The sequence below is a fragment of the Sinocyclocheilus anshuiensis genome, unplaced genomic scaffold (assembly GCF_001515605.1).
Source record: "Sinocyclocheilus anshuiensis isolate Anshui unplaced genomic scaffold, SAMN03320099.WGS_v1.1 scaffold152, whole genome shotgun sequence".
NCBI lineage: Eukaryota > Metazoa > Chordata > Actinopteri > Cypriniformes > Cyprinidae > Sinocyclocheilus > Sinocyclocheilus anshuiensis.
This window is the reverse complement of record NW_015555781.1, coordinates 2,916,581-2,931,006: the sequence shown is the minus strand read 5'-3', so window position 1 is coordinate 2,931,006 and position 14,426 is coordinate 2,916,581. Positions and strand designations below refer to the sequence as shown.

The 14,426-nt window shown below is 39.3% G+C and overlaps 1 protein-coding gene across 1 annotated transcript in view; it reads right to left on the bottom strand.

Annotated features, from left to right (window-relative positions):
* LOC107674633 (protein sidekick-1-like) overlaps positions 1-14,426 on the bottom strand; it is a 370,868-nt gene that overhangs the window by 12,549 nt on the left and 343,893 nt on the right. The window contains exons 31-36 of the mRNA XM_016468661.1: positions 13,893-13,996; positions 12,734-12,804; positions 11,935-12,067; positions 9,853-9,909; positions 9,281-9,382; positions 1,843-1,958 (exon numbers count right to left, since the gene is read on the bottom strand). Of these exons, the coding sequence (XP_016324147.1) occupies positions 1,843-1,958; positions 9,281-9,382; positions 9,853-9,909; positions 11,935-12,067; positions 12,734-12,804; positions 13,893-13,996 (583 nt within the window). The remainder of the gene's footprint in view (positions 1-1,842; positions 1,959-9,280; positions 9,383-9,852; positions 9,910-11,934; positions 12,068-12,733; positions 12,805-13,892; positions 13,997-14,426) is intronic.

Sequence of the window (14,426 nt, the reverse complement as noted above, 5' to 3'; positions counted from 1 at the left end):
TTATATTTAAATAATTTGCCACTGATGATTCAAACGCGAGTTTTGAGCAGTGTAGAGTAGGCTTGTTGTTTGTTGTTTCTCCGATCACAAACGCAGAAATGGTTTTATGTTTACGCAGCACGATACGCAACGCAACGCGTAAAAAGACAGTATAAGTCATTATAATCAGTAATTATGTCCCCACTGGATGCAACAAATGCCTCATTTGTAATGGGTTTTATTGGTTTTGTCTCGTCCTGCTGGGAGACGGCATCACAGTATGCTAAGGGGCGTAACATTTCCGTCACACGCTTGAGGCATTCGGCCAATCACAACGCACTGGATAGCTGGCCAATCAGAGCAAACCTCGCTTTCCGAGAAAAATCGACGTGTTTCAGAAAGGCGGGGAATAGAGGAGAAACAATAATGTACATTATATGGAAAATAATGTGTTTTTTGAACCTTAAACCACATAAACACATTGCATTACACCAAATAATGTTCTTTTTAGCAACATCATATGACAGCAACTTGCAACCCTTTCAGCCGTGTATTCATAATGTACACTGGCCCTAAAAAATATTCGGACACTTAAGTCACACTACATCAAGGGTTTTCAACCCTTAAGAGACCCATGGAACCCATTCAATTTCTTAGCCAACCCAGTGACCACCAGTAAATAAATATAAAAATTAATAAATATTATTAAATAAATTTTTTCTACATTTCCTTAGCAATTCATATAACTTTTATTAATAGCATTGTTGTGTAGAACATTTTTTATTATTAAAGAAAATCTTATATATTATATGTTTATTTCAGTCATGACAACTCTCAGGATAGATTGTAAAATCTTCATTATTGTAAATAGAATGTGCATAGGTTTGGTCTTGGCGGATTAGATCTGCTACGCTGCTGCTGCAGAACAAGTAGACTTACTTCTGCTAAATGCTCGGTTCATAAAATTAAAAGGAAACATGCTGCTGCAGCTAGAGAGAGCAAGATCCCCCGTAGCAGATCTAAACAGGTGGTGCTGGGGAGGTGGTGGGCTAAGATGAGTACACGCATAGCACACAGACATAGCATTCATTGAATACATCCTGGTTATATAGGTAAACGGTAATGAGTACATGAATTGGCTGGGAACACTGAATTGAATGAACCAATTAGAATGCATGTAGAGTTTCATGGCTGAACTATTCATATTATATCATGTAAATCAGGTAAACAGTTAGACTCTATGTGAGCTGTGAACTAATACAGATAACAGTTTTTTTTGTCATAGCTGTTACTATGGATAGGTGGATGGATGTTAATATATTGTATATTTTGGCACATCTGGAATGCTGTATTGGCCAATCAGCATTCAGCACAATAATCTGTTTCGTAATCTAATTTATTCAATCCACTATGGTTACATTACACAAATGGCCATACAAACTATTTAAATAACAAATAAAATGTGCAGTGGGCTTATCGTTTCTTCACTGATCGTGCAGAACTGAGGTATTCAATGAAACAACAGGGATATCTGGATTAACATGAATCTGCCATATTACTGCCAGGACATTTTTATATTAAATTCCATGCATATTTCAGCAGATACTCACTTAACCCTCACCCATGATCATTATTTCATGACCCAAATGGGCAGTTCTTTAAAACAAACTGTCTGGTGCCATTATCTAACGCAGTAAATCTGTGGAGAATATAAGAAAAAAAAAAGACGAAAGAAACAGATTGTAGCTATTCTTCCACCCTAGAGAGCTTAAAATGACAGTAGAGGTAGAGGGGAGGAGAAAAAGAGAACAGATAATAAGAGTATGAGAGAGATTGGACAAGGTGGGTGGTTTGGGGTGTCACCTTATATCCCTGAATAATGCCATTTTGGGTCTCGGCAGGGGGCGGCTCCCACTGCACCTCCAGCTGTGTGGATGACAAAGTGTTGATCTGGATGTTCTGAGGGGCCACGGAGGGGGCTACGAAAGAGCAGAAGAGATACTGTAAATACATCACTCTCAGTCTCTCCAGCTAACCAATACAAAAGACAACAACTGTGCCCTGATAAAATGAGAAGCACTCATGCTTCTTTGGTGCCGATACCCAATCTGGAAGCATTTCACGTGTTCTAAACCTGTATGACATTCTTATCCTGATGAACACAAAACAAGATATTTTGAATAATGTTGGTAACCAAACAGTTGACGGTAGCCATTGACTTCCATAGTATTTTTTTCATACAATGGAAGTCTGTGGCTACCGTCAAGTGTTTGGTTACCAACATGATTCAAAATATCTTCTTTTGTGTTCAACAGAAGAATAAAACTCATACAGATTTGGAACAAGTGGACGATGAGTAAATTATGACAGAATTTTCTTTTTTGGGTGAACTATCCATTTAAGTCAGTCGAGATGCGATGTGGAAACCCGGCTGGCATCAGTTCCTGAACGAGAGCTGGTACCAGTGGAAAAGTAATATCAGATGAACATTGACTCCAGCGTGGCTGCCGCCCTCTGTTGTGTCTCTGTTAAATGTCATTCATTAAAGGGGTGAGGAATACATAATCCCCATCCGTCATAAATCACAGCAACAGATGCAACAAAGAGCGAATTTAATAAAACCAAACCTGAAAGCAAAGCTAACCCCAGGAGCATGACAGCTCGTCTATTTTAGGGGCTTGAAAGTTGAGTTTACGTGTAGTAAAGCGGGCTGAATCATTTATGTTAAAATAAAGCACAGACAAGCTCAGTTCCAACATCTAAGTGAGCTGTCTTGCTGTCTACACAGACAGCATCCTAACCTAAACCCAACATTTCAAGTGAGATTTGGAACACTACATATAGATGACAGCACCATATGCCACAACACTTCTCACGTGAGGTGCACTGGAGACTCAATAGTTGTGTCCCAAATGATGTATTATACACTGCACTTATTCTTTGCACGATGTACTCAACCATCTAGATAATGAGGTCTAAAAGGTTATTTTGTCATCCAGCATTGGAGTCTTATAGCCCCTCCCCTTTGGCTACATAAAGAAAGCCGCTACAGTTGAGTGCATGAAGTGTCCGACATTCCACACGTCATATTTAAATAAGTGTACTTTTTCTTGCTGGATTTTTCAGTGTAAACTCACTACTCACACTAGTTATACTAAAAAAGGGCTTGGAAAAGTGTGTAAGTACGCAAATAGGGATGAACCTAACAACTGATTCCAGTAGGGTCTGGTGTTAGCATGTTGTGCCCTGCTAAAAACCTCTTAATCCAGCATAAGCTGGTTTGCTGGTCTAAACTGGTCTCACACAAATCTTGGGTAAAATAGTCCATTCTTAATTAAACCAAACTATTTGTTCATAGTTCCAGTGCCCTGCTGAAAAAACAAACAAACAAAAAATCTTATGTTAGACCACGTTAAACCAGTCTGATATTCCTGATTCACCCGCCTGGTCAGACTGATGGCTAATTTGGGATGGGTTTTGGGCACTTTTAAGCTCACCAGCCTGGGAAACCAGCTAGAAAAGCTAAAAACCAGCTTGAACTGGCTTTGAGACTAGTTTAAATAATCTAAGACCAGCTTGAAATATTGAATACCAGCAAATCAAGTTAGGCTGTTTTAATTTTTTGTGTTTTTGTTTTGTTTTTCATAAACACTGTTTTAATAAAGGAGTTTACAGGAACTCACAGGCTTCCTGCCAGTAGCCCTCCATCACAAAACTAATCATCTAGCACAGGGGTGTCAAACTCAATTCCTGGAGGGCCGGAGCCCTGCAGAGTTTAGATTCAACCCTAATTAAACACACCTGATACAACTAATCAAGTCCTTCAGGCTTATTTGAAAACTTCATGGTATGAGTGTTGGAGCAGGGTTGGAACAAAACTCTGCAGGGCTTCTGCAGGAAATGAGTTTGACACCCCTGATCTAGCAGTTTTATCTTTGGTATCATCAGGGGCAGAAAATAAAATGGGGGAAATCTTTCAATACAAGCAATTTATGCAACATATCAAACCTTCAACCCGCAGTAAAAAAAAAGGGGGGAAAAAATAAAACCGTGGCAACAGTTTAAAAGTAACCCAGTTCTGCGGAACAAATGCAGACTTGGCAACCCTGAGTATGGCTGTTGGGATGGTAGAAGGCTTTAAGGGCAAAGCACCCTTCATGCCCACTCTCCGCCTCTCTTTCCCAGCCTACATCTTTTGATCCCTCTTAGAGTATCTTCAGATGTAGCCAACCTGACGTTAATCAGAGTGAAATTCATTTGTTTGTTTGGCTGTCCCCCTCCTGCTGCTGGGAGTAATCTCCACGCCTGGCCCCTTCTAATGATGCTGTTAATAACCTGATGTTGATAACCCTGCCTGCTCCGCCAGCTGCTTGAGTTCTTTATGACAGATTCATATTTACTGCTTCATTAAACCCCTTATGAGAGGAGGCCAAAAATGCTCCAAAGAGGTGAAAGAATGCACGCACACACACCCTGTCCTGCCTAAACTCTCACCATGACTTCTTTTATTAATACTATGGCACTACTACAGAAATTATACTTAGAATTCCATAAATAATCTTGGAAATGATTGGATGAAATGCAAAACTGTGTGGCAAGCAAGAGCCCTGACAACATCCTGTCTGTGCAGTGTCAGCCTGTTAGCACGGCTGGAGTGGAATTAAACAGCAAAAACGACAGTTCGCATTTGTAGCAATTTGCCTGCGTTCGATACATTTAAGCATATGTTTGAAATGCAGACGTAATACATCTATTTGCTAGCAGTGGGAGGATTGTTTTTCCACTAAAGGCCCTTTCATTGATCATATGAGATGCGCTGCGTGAATATAGATTTGTTTCGGGCTGTGTAGGTGATAAAATTCCTTTCTTTTGTGGTGTACCCAATAAAACAGCACAACAATTATCAGTTTTCCGTGAAACAGTTGGAATGTCATATCCTCATATCCAGCTTCCTCTTTTGGCAGCTCATTAAGCGAAGCGCTCGGCTCTTCAGCCAGGCAGCTGGATATTATTCAAGTCAATAAATATACCGAAAAAAATGACTGTTTTTAGTAACAAAACAACTTGAACTCAAATTGAAAAGCGCTTTACAATTCAGCAGTACAAGATAGCTCGCAGGAGCCTGCCTGTAAGTTACAGAACAGAGACAACCAGCCTTCAGTACAGCTTAAAACAGCAAACTCATCTTTGAGCACAATCTTTATTCAGCCATCTTTTCATATCTGCAAGCACTCCAGATCCACGTGGTCCTCTTAGCACATTATCCTAAAGTCCTCTTTAAAAGAACCAAACTCGCATTGGACCAAAAATTGAACAGAGTGAAAAAAAGCCTATGACTGCTTTACAATATGACAGCAAGGCAGGCGACTGTTTATATACAGTGGGTACGGAAAGTATTCAGACCCCCTTCAATTTTTCACTCTTTGTTATATTGCAGCCATTTGCTAAAATTAAATGATTTTAGCAAATGGCTGCAATATAACAAAGAGTGAAAAATTGAAGGGGGTCTGAATACTTTCCGTACCCACTGTATATCTATATCTATATCTGTATGTGTATATATACAGTATATAGTATATTTAATATCTCATTATGTCTCACTATGTCATCTGCATAGAAACAGAATAAGCAGCACTTTGTATGGTAATCTGTAATAGGCATATTTTTAGTTCATATTTAGATTTACACAAAAATTAAAATGTTAAAGTGCTTTGTGTTCACAAGTCCCCTTATAAGCAATCTCAAACTTAAGAGTTTGGTTTCTATTAAAGTGTTTTGTTTTGAAGCCAAATTTCTTCCAAACCACTCTCAGATCCCTGAAACTACATTTCAGTACTAATCATGATTGTTTCAGCCAGTCCAAAAATGGATTCAAACCCAGTCCTTTTAGGTGGGTTTGTGTTTCTGTCACATTACGCAGCTCTGGCCTTTGTCCTCATGTTCCCTCTTCATGCCACTCCACTAAGGGAACACAATTCATATCTGTCAACTAATGTCAAGCCTTATTCCCTGAAGGACTGGAGACAGAGCGCATGCTGTCCCGTTCCTGGAGAGCATTACAGCACATGCATCTCAAAAGGAATATCCATCGACAGTTGTCATCACCACATATGTCAGGGTGGAGCAGCAAAGATGTTTTACTGCGAGTTTGCTCTCTCATTAAACTGGTTCTCCGGTGGGATGATGCCAGAAAAGCATGCTGGTCTGGGTTTGACAAAAGTCTACTCTGTATGTGCAAGTTCAGAAAATGCAAGATACAATCCCCTTAACATCAAGGATCAACAATAAGGGTGGCCTGGATAAATTATGGGTCCAGTTGGAACTGAATATTATAATTTTTCATCACAAGTGTCTTTATGAATTTCTAGCAGTTATGGAATCACATATGCGATTCCGTTCCGGACAGCAGGTCAGGAAGCTCGCCTCTCTGGCAGCGTGGGAGTCCCTCTACGCTCCCCTCCTGTACCCACGAGGACACCATTCACTTCAGGTGTGCCTCATCACACGCCGCCAGACCTGGCTGTTTCTGCGCCCCTCCTCTCTCACACACCCACTCCTGTCTGGAGCCTGATGAAGGGCAGCGATAAAGGGACGGGTGATGAGGATAATTAGGGGGAGGCAGCCGATCCGTCACAATATATATATATATATAGGGGAGAGCGGGGCGATTTGAGCCTGCTGGGAAGTTGAGCCACCCCTTGATTCCAGACAACCTTAAACAAAATTGGTGATATGAGCACACATATTTGAAGATTTAAGCATTTTACTCACCCTGTGATGGAGAGGGGCCCATGGAATACTTGGTAACTACATTTAGGTAAAAAAAAACTGTTTTTTTGCTGTTCAATGTGATTTTTGTATGTTCAAGGACTCATGCTTCTTGTGTCTGAACAATTACAGACAAATCTGAAAACAATATCACAACTGTGTTTTTGCTTTTGGAGGTTATAATATGAGGCTATAATGTTAGCATGATGTTAGCTCTAAACCGCTGGATTATACAAGTTTGTTAAAATGGTAAGAGTGGGGTAATTTGAGCCAAAGTTCCTGGGGTAAGTTGAGCCAGTGGCTCACCCCTTCTTACGATTATAAAGTATTATTTTACTGTAATTCTACACTATATTTCATTAATTTTACACCAAACATGATTTAGAATTTGTTTTATGTTTTGAACTTGATTTTGTTCTGTAAATTTTAAATAAGCCTTGTTTATGAAAATTGGCCACTAAGGTTTTTATGAAACTGTATTTCCCTGCAACATTTATAAGTGGGATGTTGATTACTATTAGCCCATTTCTGTAAGGTCAGTTGCAGTCTGTTTTTTTTTCTTTCAATTCTTCAATTTGAACTTTTTGTTCTGAAATGTTTAAACAATTTAAAAAATGCCTTCAAAGTTGTGAACTGTATCTTTAAATAAAACTTTTAAGAAGTCATCCATCCATCCATTTTATTATCCAAACCTATATGTCCTTATTAGGGTCATGGGGAGCTGGATCCTAACCCAGCGTCTCGAGCCACAGGTGTACTATCCCTTTACACTGGATGAACAGCCAGTCCATCACAAGGCTCACACAGATTTTAAGAAGTCATTTTTATTGAATGTCTCTTCCTTTGATATAGCATTAAGTGAAAATGTTTTACTTCAGCATAATCAGTGGCACAGTTTAACTGCATGTGGCTCAACTTATCCTCTCCCTAGGCTCAATTTACCCCTCACTGGGGGCAAGTTGAGCCAAGAGACCACTTTTTTTTGGAAAGACATATTTTGAAAGCAGATTATTTTAGACCCAAAGTGATTATTCCCAAGGATGCACCACATCCTGAAATTTATATACACATTTAAGTTGGACCCATTACTGGCATGCGCTTGCATTAAACGCGGCATAAGTAAAAACTCAACTCACCCCGCTCTCCCCTATATATATATATATATATATAAACACACATAGACACATGTGGGCGGTTTCTTCATTAGGGCGACACACCACCAAAATGTGAAAGGGAGGGATTTATTTTTCTATCACATTCAACCACAGCCATCACTGTTCTAGACTGTTTGTTCTGGATATATAGTCCAATCATCATCAAGTCACGTTCTGTGGAGTACCGCCCCTTTATGGGCAATTTCACTCTGGCCGAGAATCGCCCCGAGTGTTCTCATAGGCCCTGTCCCAAATGGCACACTTCATGTGCACTTTCGGACGTTAAGTCCATGAGACCGTAGGGTGTCCCATTTGTCATTCTAGCTTTTAGAAAGGTTTGATTAGGGTTGGAGCTAAACTCTGCAGGACAGTGGCCCTCCAGGACCAAAGTTGCCAGCCCTGGGTTAAGGCTACTGGTATGGTGGTCTGTTGGCATTTCCGTGTGGTCCTGTTTGGTACTGCAGCTTGACTTGTAGTTATTTATATATGTATAGAAAATGTCACAGAGTCATAAATGTGACATTTATTTTTTTCCTCACAGTTTTTGCTGTTGCACTGTATACATAAATTGTGAATTATGAAAATTAAATGTTTTAATTTATCTTGGAAAAAAAGGCAGAAAATATATACATGGGCGACATTTGACTCTTGAGTCAGGAGGGGCAAGAAAAAAAACAAAACAAAAATCTTTTCCGGATGTAAGCATTAAAACAATGTCCTACTGTATTGCAACACATCAAAACAGGCAATACAGCACAGTCAAGAATAAAGAGGATGCCAAAGTTTACTAAACTGTGGACTAACTTTGACTCTTGCTGCTGATTTGAATGCCGATGTTTCTGTTTTAAGTGTCAGTTGACGGCCTTTCATTTTTAACCAGAAATGTGCACGCTGCTTTTCTGATGTTCATTGAAATGTTCCATGCCTTTTCCCCGTGTCACTTGAAATTTGTCCTTTTTGAATCGTTGTTACCGAAGGTAGTAATAATACATGGCTCAAAGCACCTTCTCAAAACAGTTCTGAAGGATGCTTTTTGTTTATGTTTGCTGACACACACCAGTGTTTCCTACAGACTGCAAATTAATTCTCTGCCAGCAAGAGGCAATGCGCCTGCCTATAAATCGGCCTAATTTGCAGCACAATCGGTCGATGCAGATTAATTAAAAAATGCCAAAAATCGGCTGATTAATCGGCCGGCCGATCAATCGGTCGACCTCTAATACATACATATATATATATATATATATAAGAATAAAATCAAATAAAAAACATAAAAGCAACAGCTCCTGAGGGACTATATAATTACAAACAAAGTATTTATTTTGACAACATTTTGATATCAATGTGTAAAGTGCCCTCATTTTGACACAATCACTTACCTGCTTCTCCAACAAACACCTCTACCGGAGCACTTGGCGGGCTTTCGCCAATGACGTTGTAGGCAGTCATCACAATTTCATAGCGCCTGTATTTCTGCAGCTCTGATGAGAATTCAAAATTACAAACAGAAGATCCATAAGCATGCTTGAAAGGCACATCTTGGCTTTGAGACAGCAGATAAGAATGGGAATACATCTGGGTAGAAACAAAAGCATCTCTGAGATAACCACCTACTGTTCCTTATCAGTGTCGATACAGAACAGTTTGGGTGTGATCTTGGAAAGAAACGGCATTACTCTTTCCAAACTCTTTGAACAGTATTGATGAGACGGTACATGGGAGACTGAGAGCACATGCAAGTCTCAGGTCTGAGGCGGTGTGCAATGGGATTCACTTTGAGAATATCTCGGGGCCAGAATGTTCCTGGTCAGAGTAGATGGATTAGAGGAAGAACCTTGTTCTCTGAACAGGAAGAGTATTAGGGATTACACACTTTGCCAAAGGGAGTTTGAATATTTTGGACTTCAAAGCAGACTGACGTAAATGAGAAAGATGGCTAAATGAAACTTACGCGTTAGCTCGAATTCGGTTAATGAAGGATTGCTGACAGTCTTCACAGTGCTTTTGGCTGTGGAGGGAGAAAGAGCAAACGATGAGGAATACATTACTGGAGAAGCAGCAGAGATGGAAAAGCATAAATCAAAGGGATATTTCATCATGGCAGTAAATCTTTGCTTTTCAAAGTTGCTCATCACACACTTCTCCAAGAAATTGATGAAATTCCACAATGCTCATCTTCCGTTCCAATCAAACCCCGCAAGAAACCAAAGCGAGCCATTGATTAATGATTCAACAGTCAATATACAGTACTAAATCAAAAGCTGGGGTGCATTAGGGACCTAATAAGATTTTTTAAAACATATACTGATCCAGCATCACTTAGGTAAAATTAAAGAAAAATTTGAACGTACGCATGACGTTCCTTTTGAGTGCTGTAACTTAAACGAATATATCTGGGTTTCTATATGAGGTTATTTCAGACGTTCTGAAGTATCTTCTGGTCAAGCTCAGACACTTTATTTATAAAATGGCAAATAAAAATAAAATAATAAAAATAAGAGGGTGCCTAAATGGATAGAAATAAAGAGCATAGTGAGGGACTGAGAATTAAAATTGATCATTTTTAACCATATTTTGAAACTTACCATACAGATTTTTGTCATTTTTATTTAATCATTTAATATTATTTAAACATTGAATATTGTAAAACTCAACAAGTAATATCACACATTACATAAATCATCAAAACCACTGCTAATACATGCTCATGTTTGTGCTATTGTTTTTCCCACCAAATATGTTATTATGTTATTATAAATATAGCTTTTCATAGATAAAAGGGATTCCATTATGATTACCAATCAAAATAATATTCAAACATGTTTTGCTTCAAATATTTTGATGAAGAAACAGCTGGGGTATTTCTGAATAAATTGACACTTTTTCATGCCAGAAGTCAACATCAAGTGTACATTGGCTTAAAATAATTTAAATGAATTTAAATATCCCTTTACAGTGATACTGTGGTAAAAAATGAATATGTTATCCATCTTTAAAATTGTCATTTTATTCAATATATTAATAACTAGATGGAAGAGGAAATGCTCAATTGGAATGACTTTGAAGTTTTGTTTCATGTGTCACATGATCCGGAAGATGTTGTACTAAATCTTTGAATTTGTCCGACAACACACTATGAAAAATAATTATAGGCACATACAAACATATCCGCACAATAAAGTAACATAAATTGACTCGACTTTAGCAGAATGCTGCAGAAAGTGACAGGGACCTTGTTAGCTTCTGGAGTACCTGCTAACTTTTTAATGTAAGCTGTTAAGCTTGAACAAATAGAGCATAGCTCCGGTAATTTCCTCTTGGCATTTAGGGTGATTTCAGGAGGGAGGCACATTCAGCACTTAACAGACCTCAGATTTTAACATGTAAGACGAGTGGAGAGCAGAGGAGAGATATTGCACTCCCGCCCTGGCCGGTGCAAAACACAGGGAAAGGAATTAAATATGCCTCCTTGCTCGGCTGCTCTGGGCTTGCGCATTTAAATGCTGTCAACACTGCTGAGTCCAATTTGTCAAAGGAGATTTAGCAGCCGGATCCGGGCTGCGGAAGAAGAGCCCGTTGGTGCGCTCTGTGCCGAACGCTTGATCCCAAACTCATGATTCCGCACCTCACACAGCCTGAGCGCGTAATGAGTTCATCTACGCTCAGTCATCCGTCAGAAAATTATTCTCTAACTGCAGGGAAGACGAGTGTCCTAACGCGTTGATAGCGTTCAAACTCGACTGACTTGCGCAATATTCTGCGTATTAAAGTGAATTTCATAATTTGCCATCACTGATTGTGTCCCAGTTTCATTTCAAAACTCGACTTACTTTCTGAGAGCGTAGCTGGGAAATACAATATTCATCTTTGCACAAAAGCGCACGTCAAAAAGGTGAGTAAAAAACATTAAGGAATTCCTTTTTTTTATCAAAAACTGGATGGGTTAAAGTGTTAAACGAAGCACTCAAGCTATAAATCACAACTGCGTGCAGACATTTCTGGTTCAAGAGGAGAGCCTCCTCCCGCTAGTTACCTGTCAGTTCGGTGCGCAGCAAGGAGCTGTTGACGGCCCTCTTTGATTCCTGCGGTGCGCTGTCATACTGCAGCTCGCGGTAGTAGAGCCGATAGCCCACCAGAACCCCATTCACACTCTCCTCCTTGGGCGTCTGCAAAAGCACAGATTAAATTAAAGGTCACATTCTGCTAGCTGTTCTTGCGGTCCTTATTAAAGCACACCTTGATAAAAAGCCATCCTGGCTGTAACTGACAGACAGCGCTGACTGATCTCCCATCGCGCGTCTGTGCGCGATGCTCGCCGCCAAATGGAAAAGATAAATAAAAGATGAGGATTTCATTTCTGAGCTATTCAGTCAGTGGGTAATTAACAAAGCTCAGAGCAGCGTGTAATCAACTCGACCTACGGTTCTGCTGATAAAACAGACAGTAGTGAGAAAATTCGGGACTCATAGGTCAGTGAATAAAGGATTCAGCTACTAATTAATATCCCTTCAGATTGCAGGATCGCTGTCGCGTGTGGGTATTAATTATCCTGGGTTTGGCGAAGCCCTTTGCGAGCTCTGTAAATGTGCGGATATCAATACCGCATGTCATTAATTTATGCAAACCTGCATGAGGAATACTAAGTGATGCACGACAGGCTGCTCAAAGCAAGGCGAGGCTACCTATTGACAAAACTTAGATCATTAGACAGAACAGGGCTGTAATTTCACTGGTGATAGCCTGCAACATGCCGCTACTTTTCTCAGGCTAGAGCCAGTTTGTTATCTGGCCATCAGATAAACATAAATGGGGGTCAGGAGTTCACTCCGTACCTGCCACTGCACCAGCACAGATGTTGTCGTAGAGGGTTTCACGGCTTGAATCGTGGGCGCTTCATCAGGAACTGCAGACATACAGAAAATAACATTTGATAAGTTCACGTAAAATACAATAAAAAATTCCATTGCAGAAGAGTTCTTAGTTAAGGAAATATTGTCATCATGTTGTTCCAAATCTGTATGACTGTATTTCTTCTGTGGAACACAAAAGAAGGATTTTTGAAGGCCGTTCTTTTAATATATATAAGGACTGGTGGTGACAAAATGACAAAAATGACAAAAAGCACCATAAAAGTACCCTAAAAGTGGTTCATTTCACTTATTCTGAAGTTGTAAGATTTCATTCTTTTCACACAGCATATATATATATATATATATATATATGTAAAAGTATGCACAATGCTAGAACCTTTGTAAACAGGTTGTGTGCTACGTTTGGCCAATGACACTGATACAGCAAATATGCAAATTAGAACATTAACCCAGGGTTTAGGAACATGTCAGCATATGAATACCCAGAATTTACTGTTAACCCCAGGTAAATAATGAGCTGTGTGAAATGTGATGCAAGATAACCCAGGATTCTGTTTACCTGGGGTTTAGAATGACCCAGAGTTAACTATTGCAAGTTTGAAAAGCACTAATGTCATTATTTACCAGTAGCAAGTTTTGAGTCATTTGACCAGGGGTTTACAAACTTTTAATGCCCTTGATCCCCATGCATGATGATCCCCCTTAAAGACATTTATATATTTTAACTATTTGTAGACTCTATCTTTTTTTTCTAAGGTATTTTCAGATGTATAAGAACGGAAGAGAAACATAAAATGTTGACTGTAAGAATAAAATAATTCTTAGCAGTTCTGACCATTAGAAAGAATAAACTGCACTAATGCCAAATTCTGTGCATTTTAAACTTTGTACATATAAAACTTTCCCACAGACCTAGCACTCCCTTGTGGCCCAAGAAAGTAAGTCACACAGGTTTAGAATAGCATAAGGGTGAGTAAATAATGACAGAATTAAATCAGTTCCAAGACTTCAGCTTGCAAATAAATGGCGTAGATAAGACTGTAGCTCCTCTATGACTTTTATTCGAATCAATAGCGCATCAACCAAAGCCAGTAGATACAACACGCTCATTATTACTCACCATCTTGTAAAGTGGTAATTGCATCCGTCTCTTGGCTGTACTTGCTGTCTCCGACGTCATTAGTCGCCATCATTCTGAGCTTGTATGAAGTGAAGGGTTTCAGCCTGAGGGATTGCACAGCTCGTGAGCTCTCTCATATTGGACAAAGACCATTCCCATCACAAATGATGTGGCTCAGCAGTGCATGTATGAGCTAGTATCTATAAATGTCAGGGACACAATCCATTGAAGCCCAAGGGCACACGCTGGCAATTACAGAGTTTTATCTTAAAGCACTTGAGACAGAGAGGTGAGGACAGAAATAAGACACGAAACACTTCATATCGGAGAGCTCATATAAAGACATGAGTGCAGCATATGGCACTTCATGAAACCAGAAATATGATATGAACAACTGAGGTGATGGCAAATTATGTCAGGGAATGTTGCCTAATAGGGCTGCACAATTAATTGGAAAAATAATTGAGATTACTGCAGAAAATAAGTATTTTTAATAATATTTAATTATATTATTTAAATGATAAAATATATTAA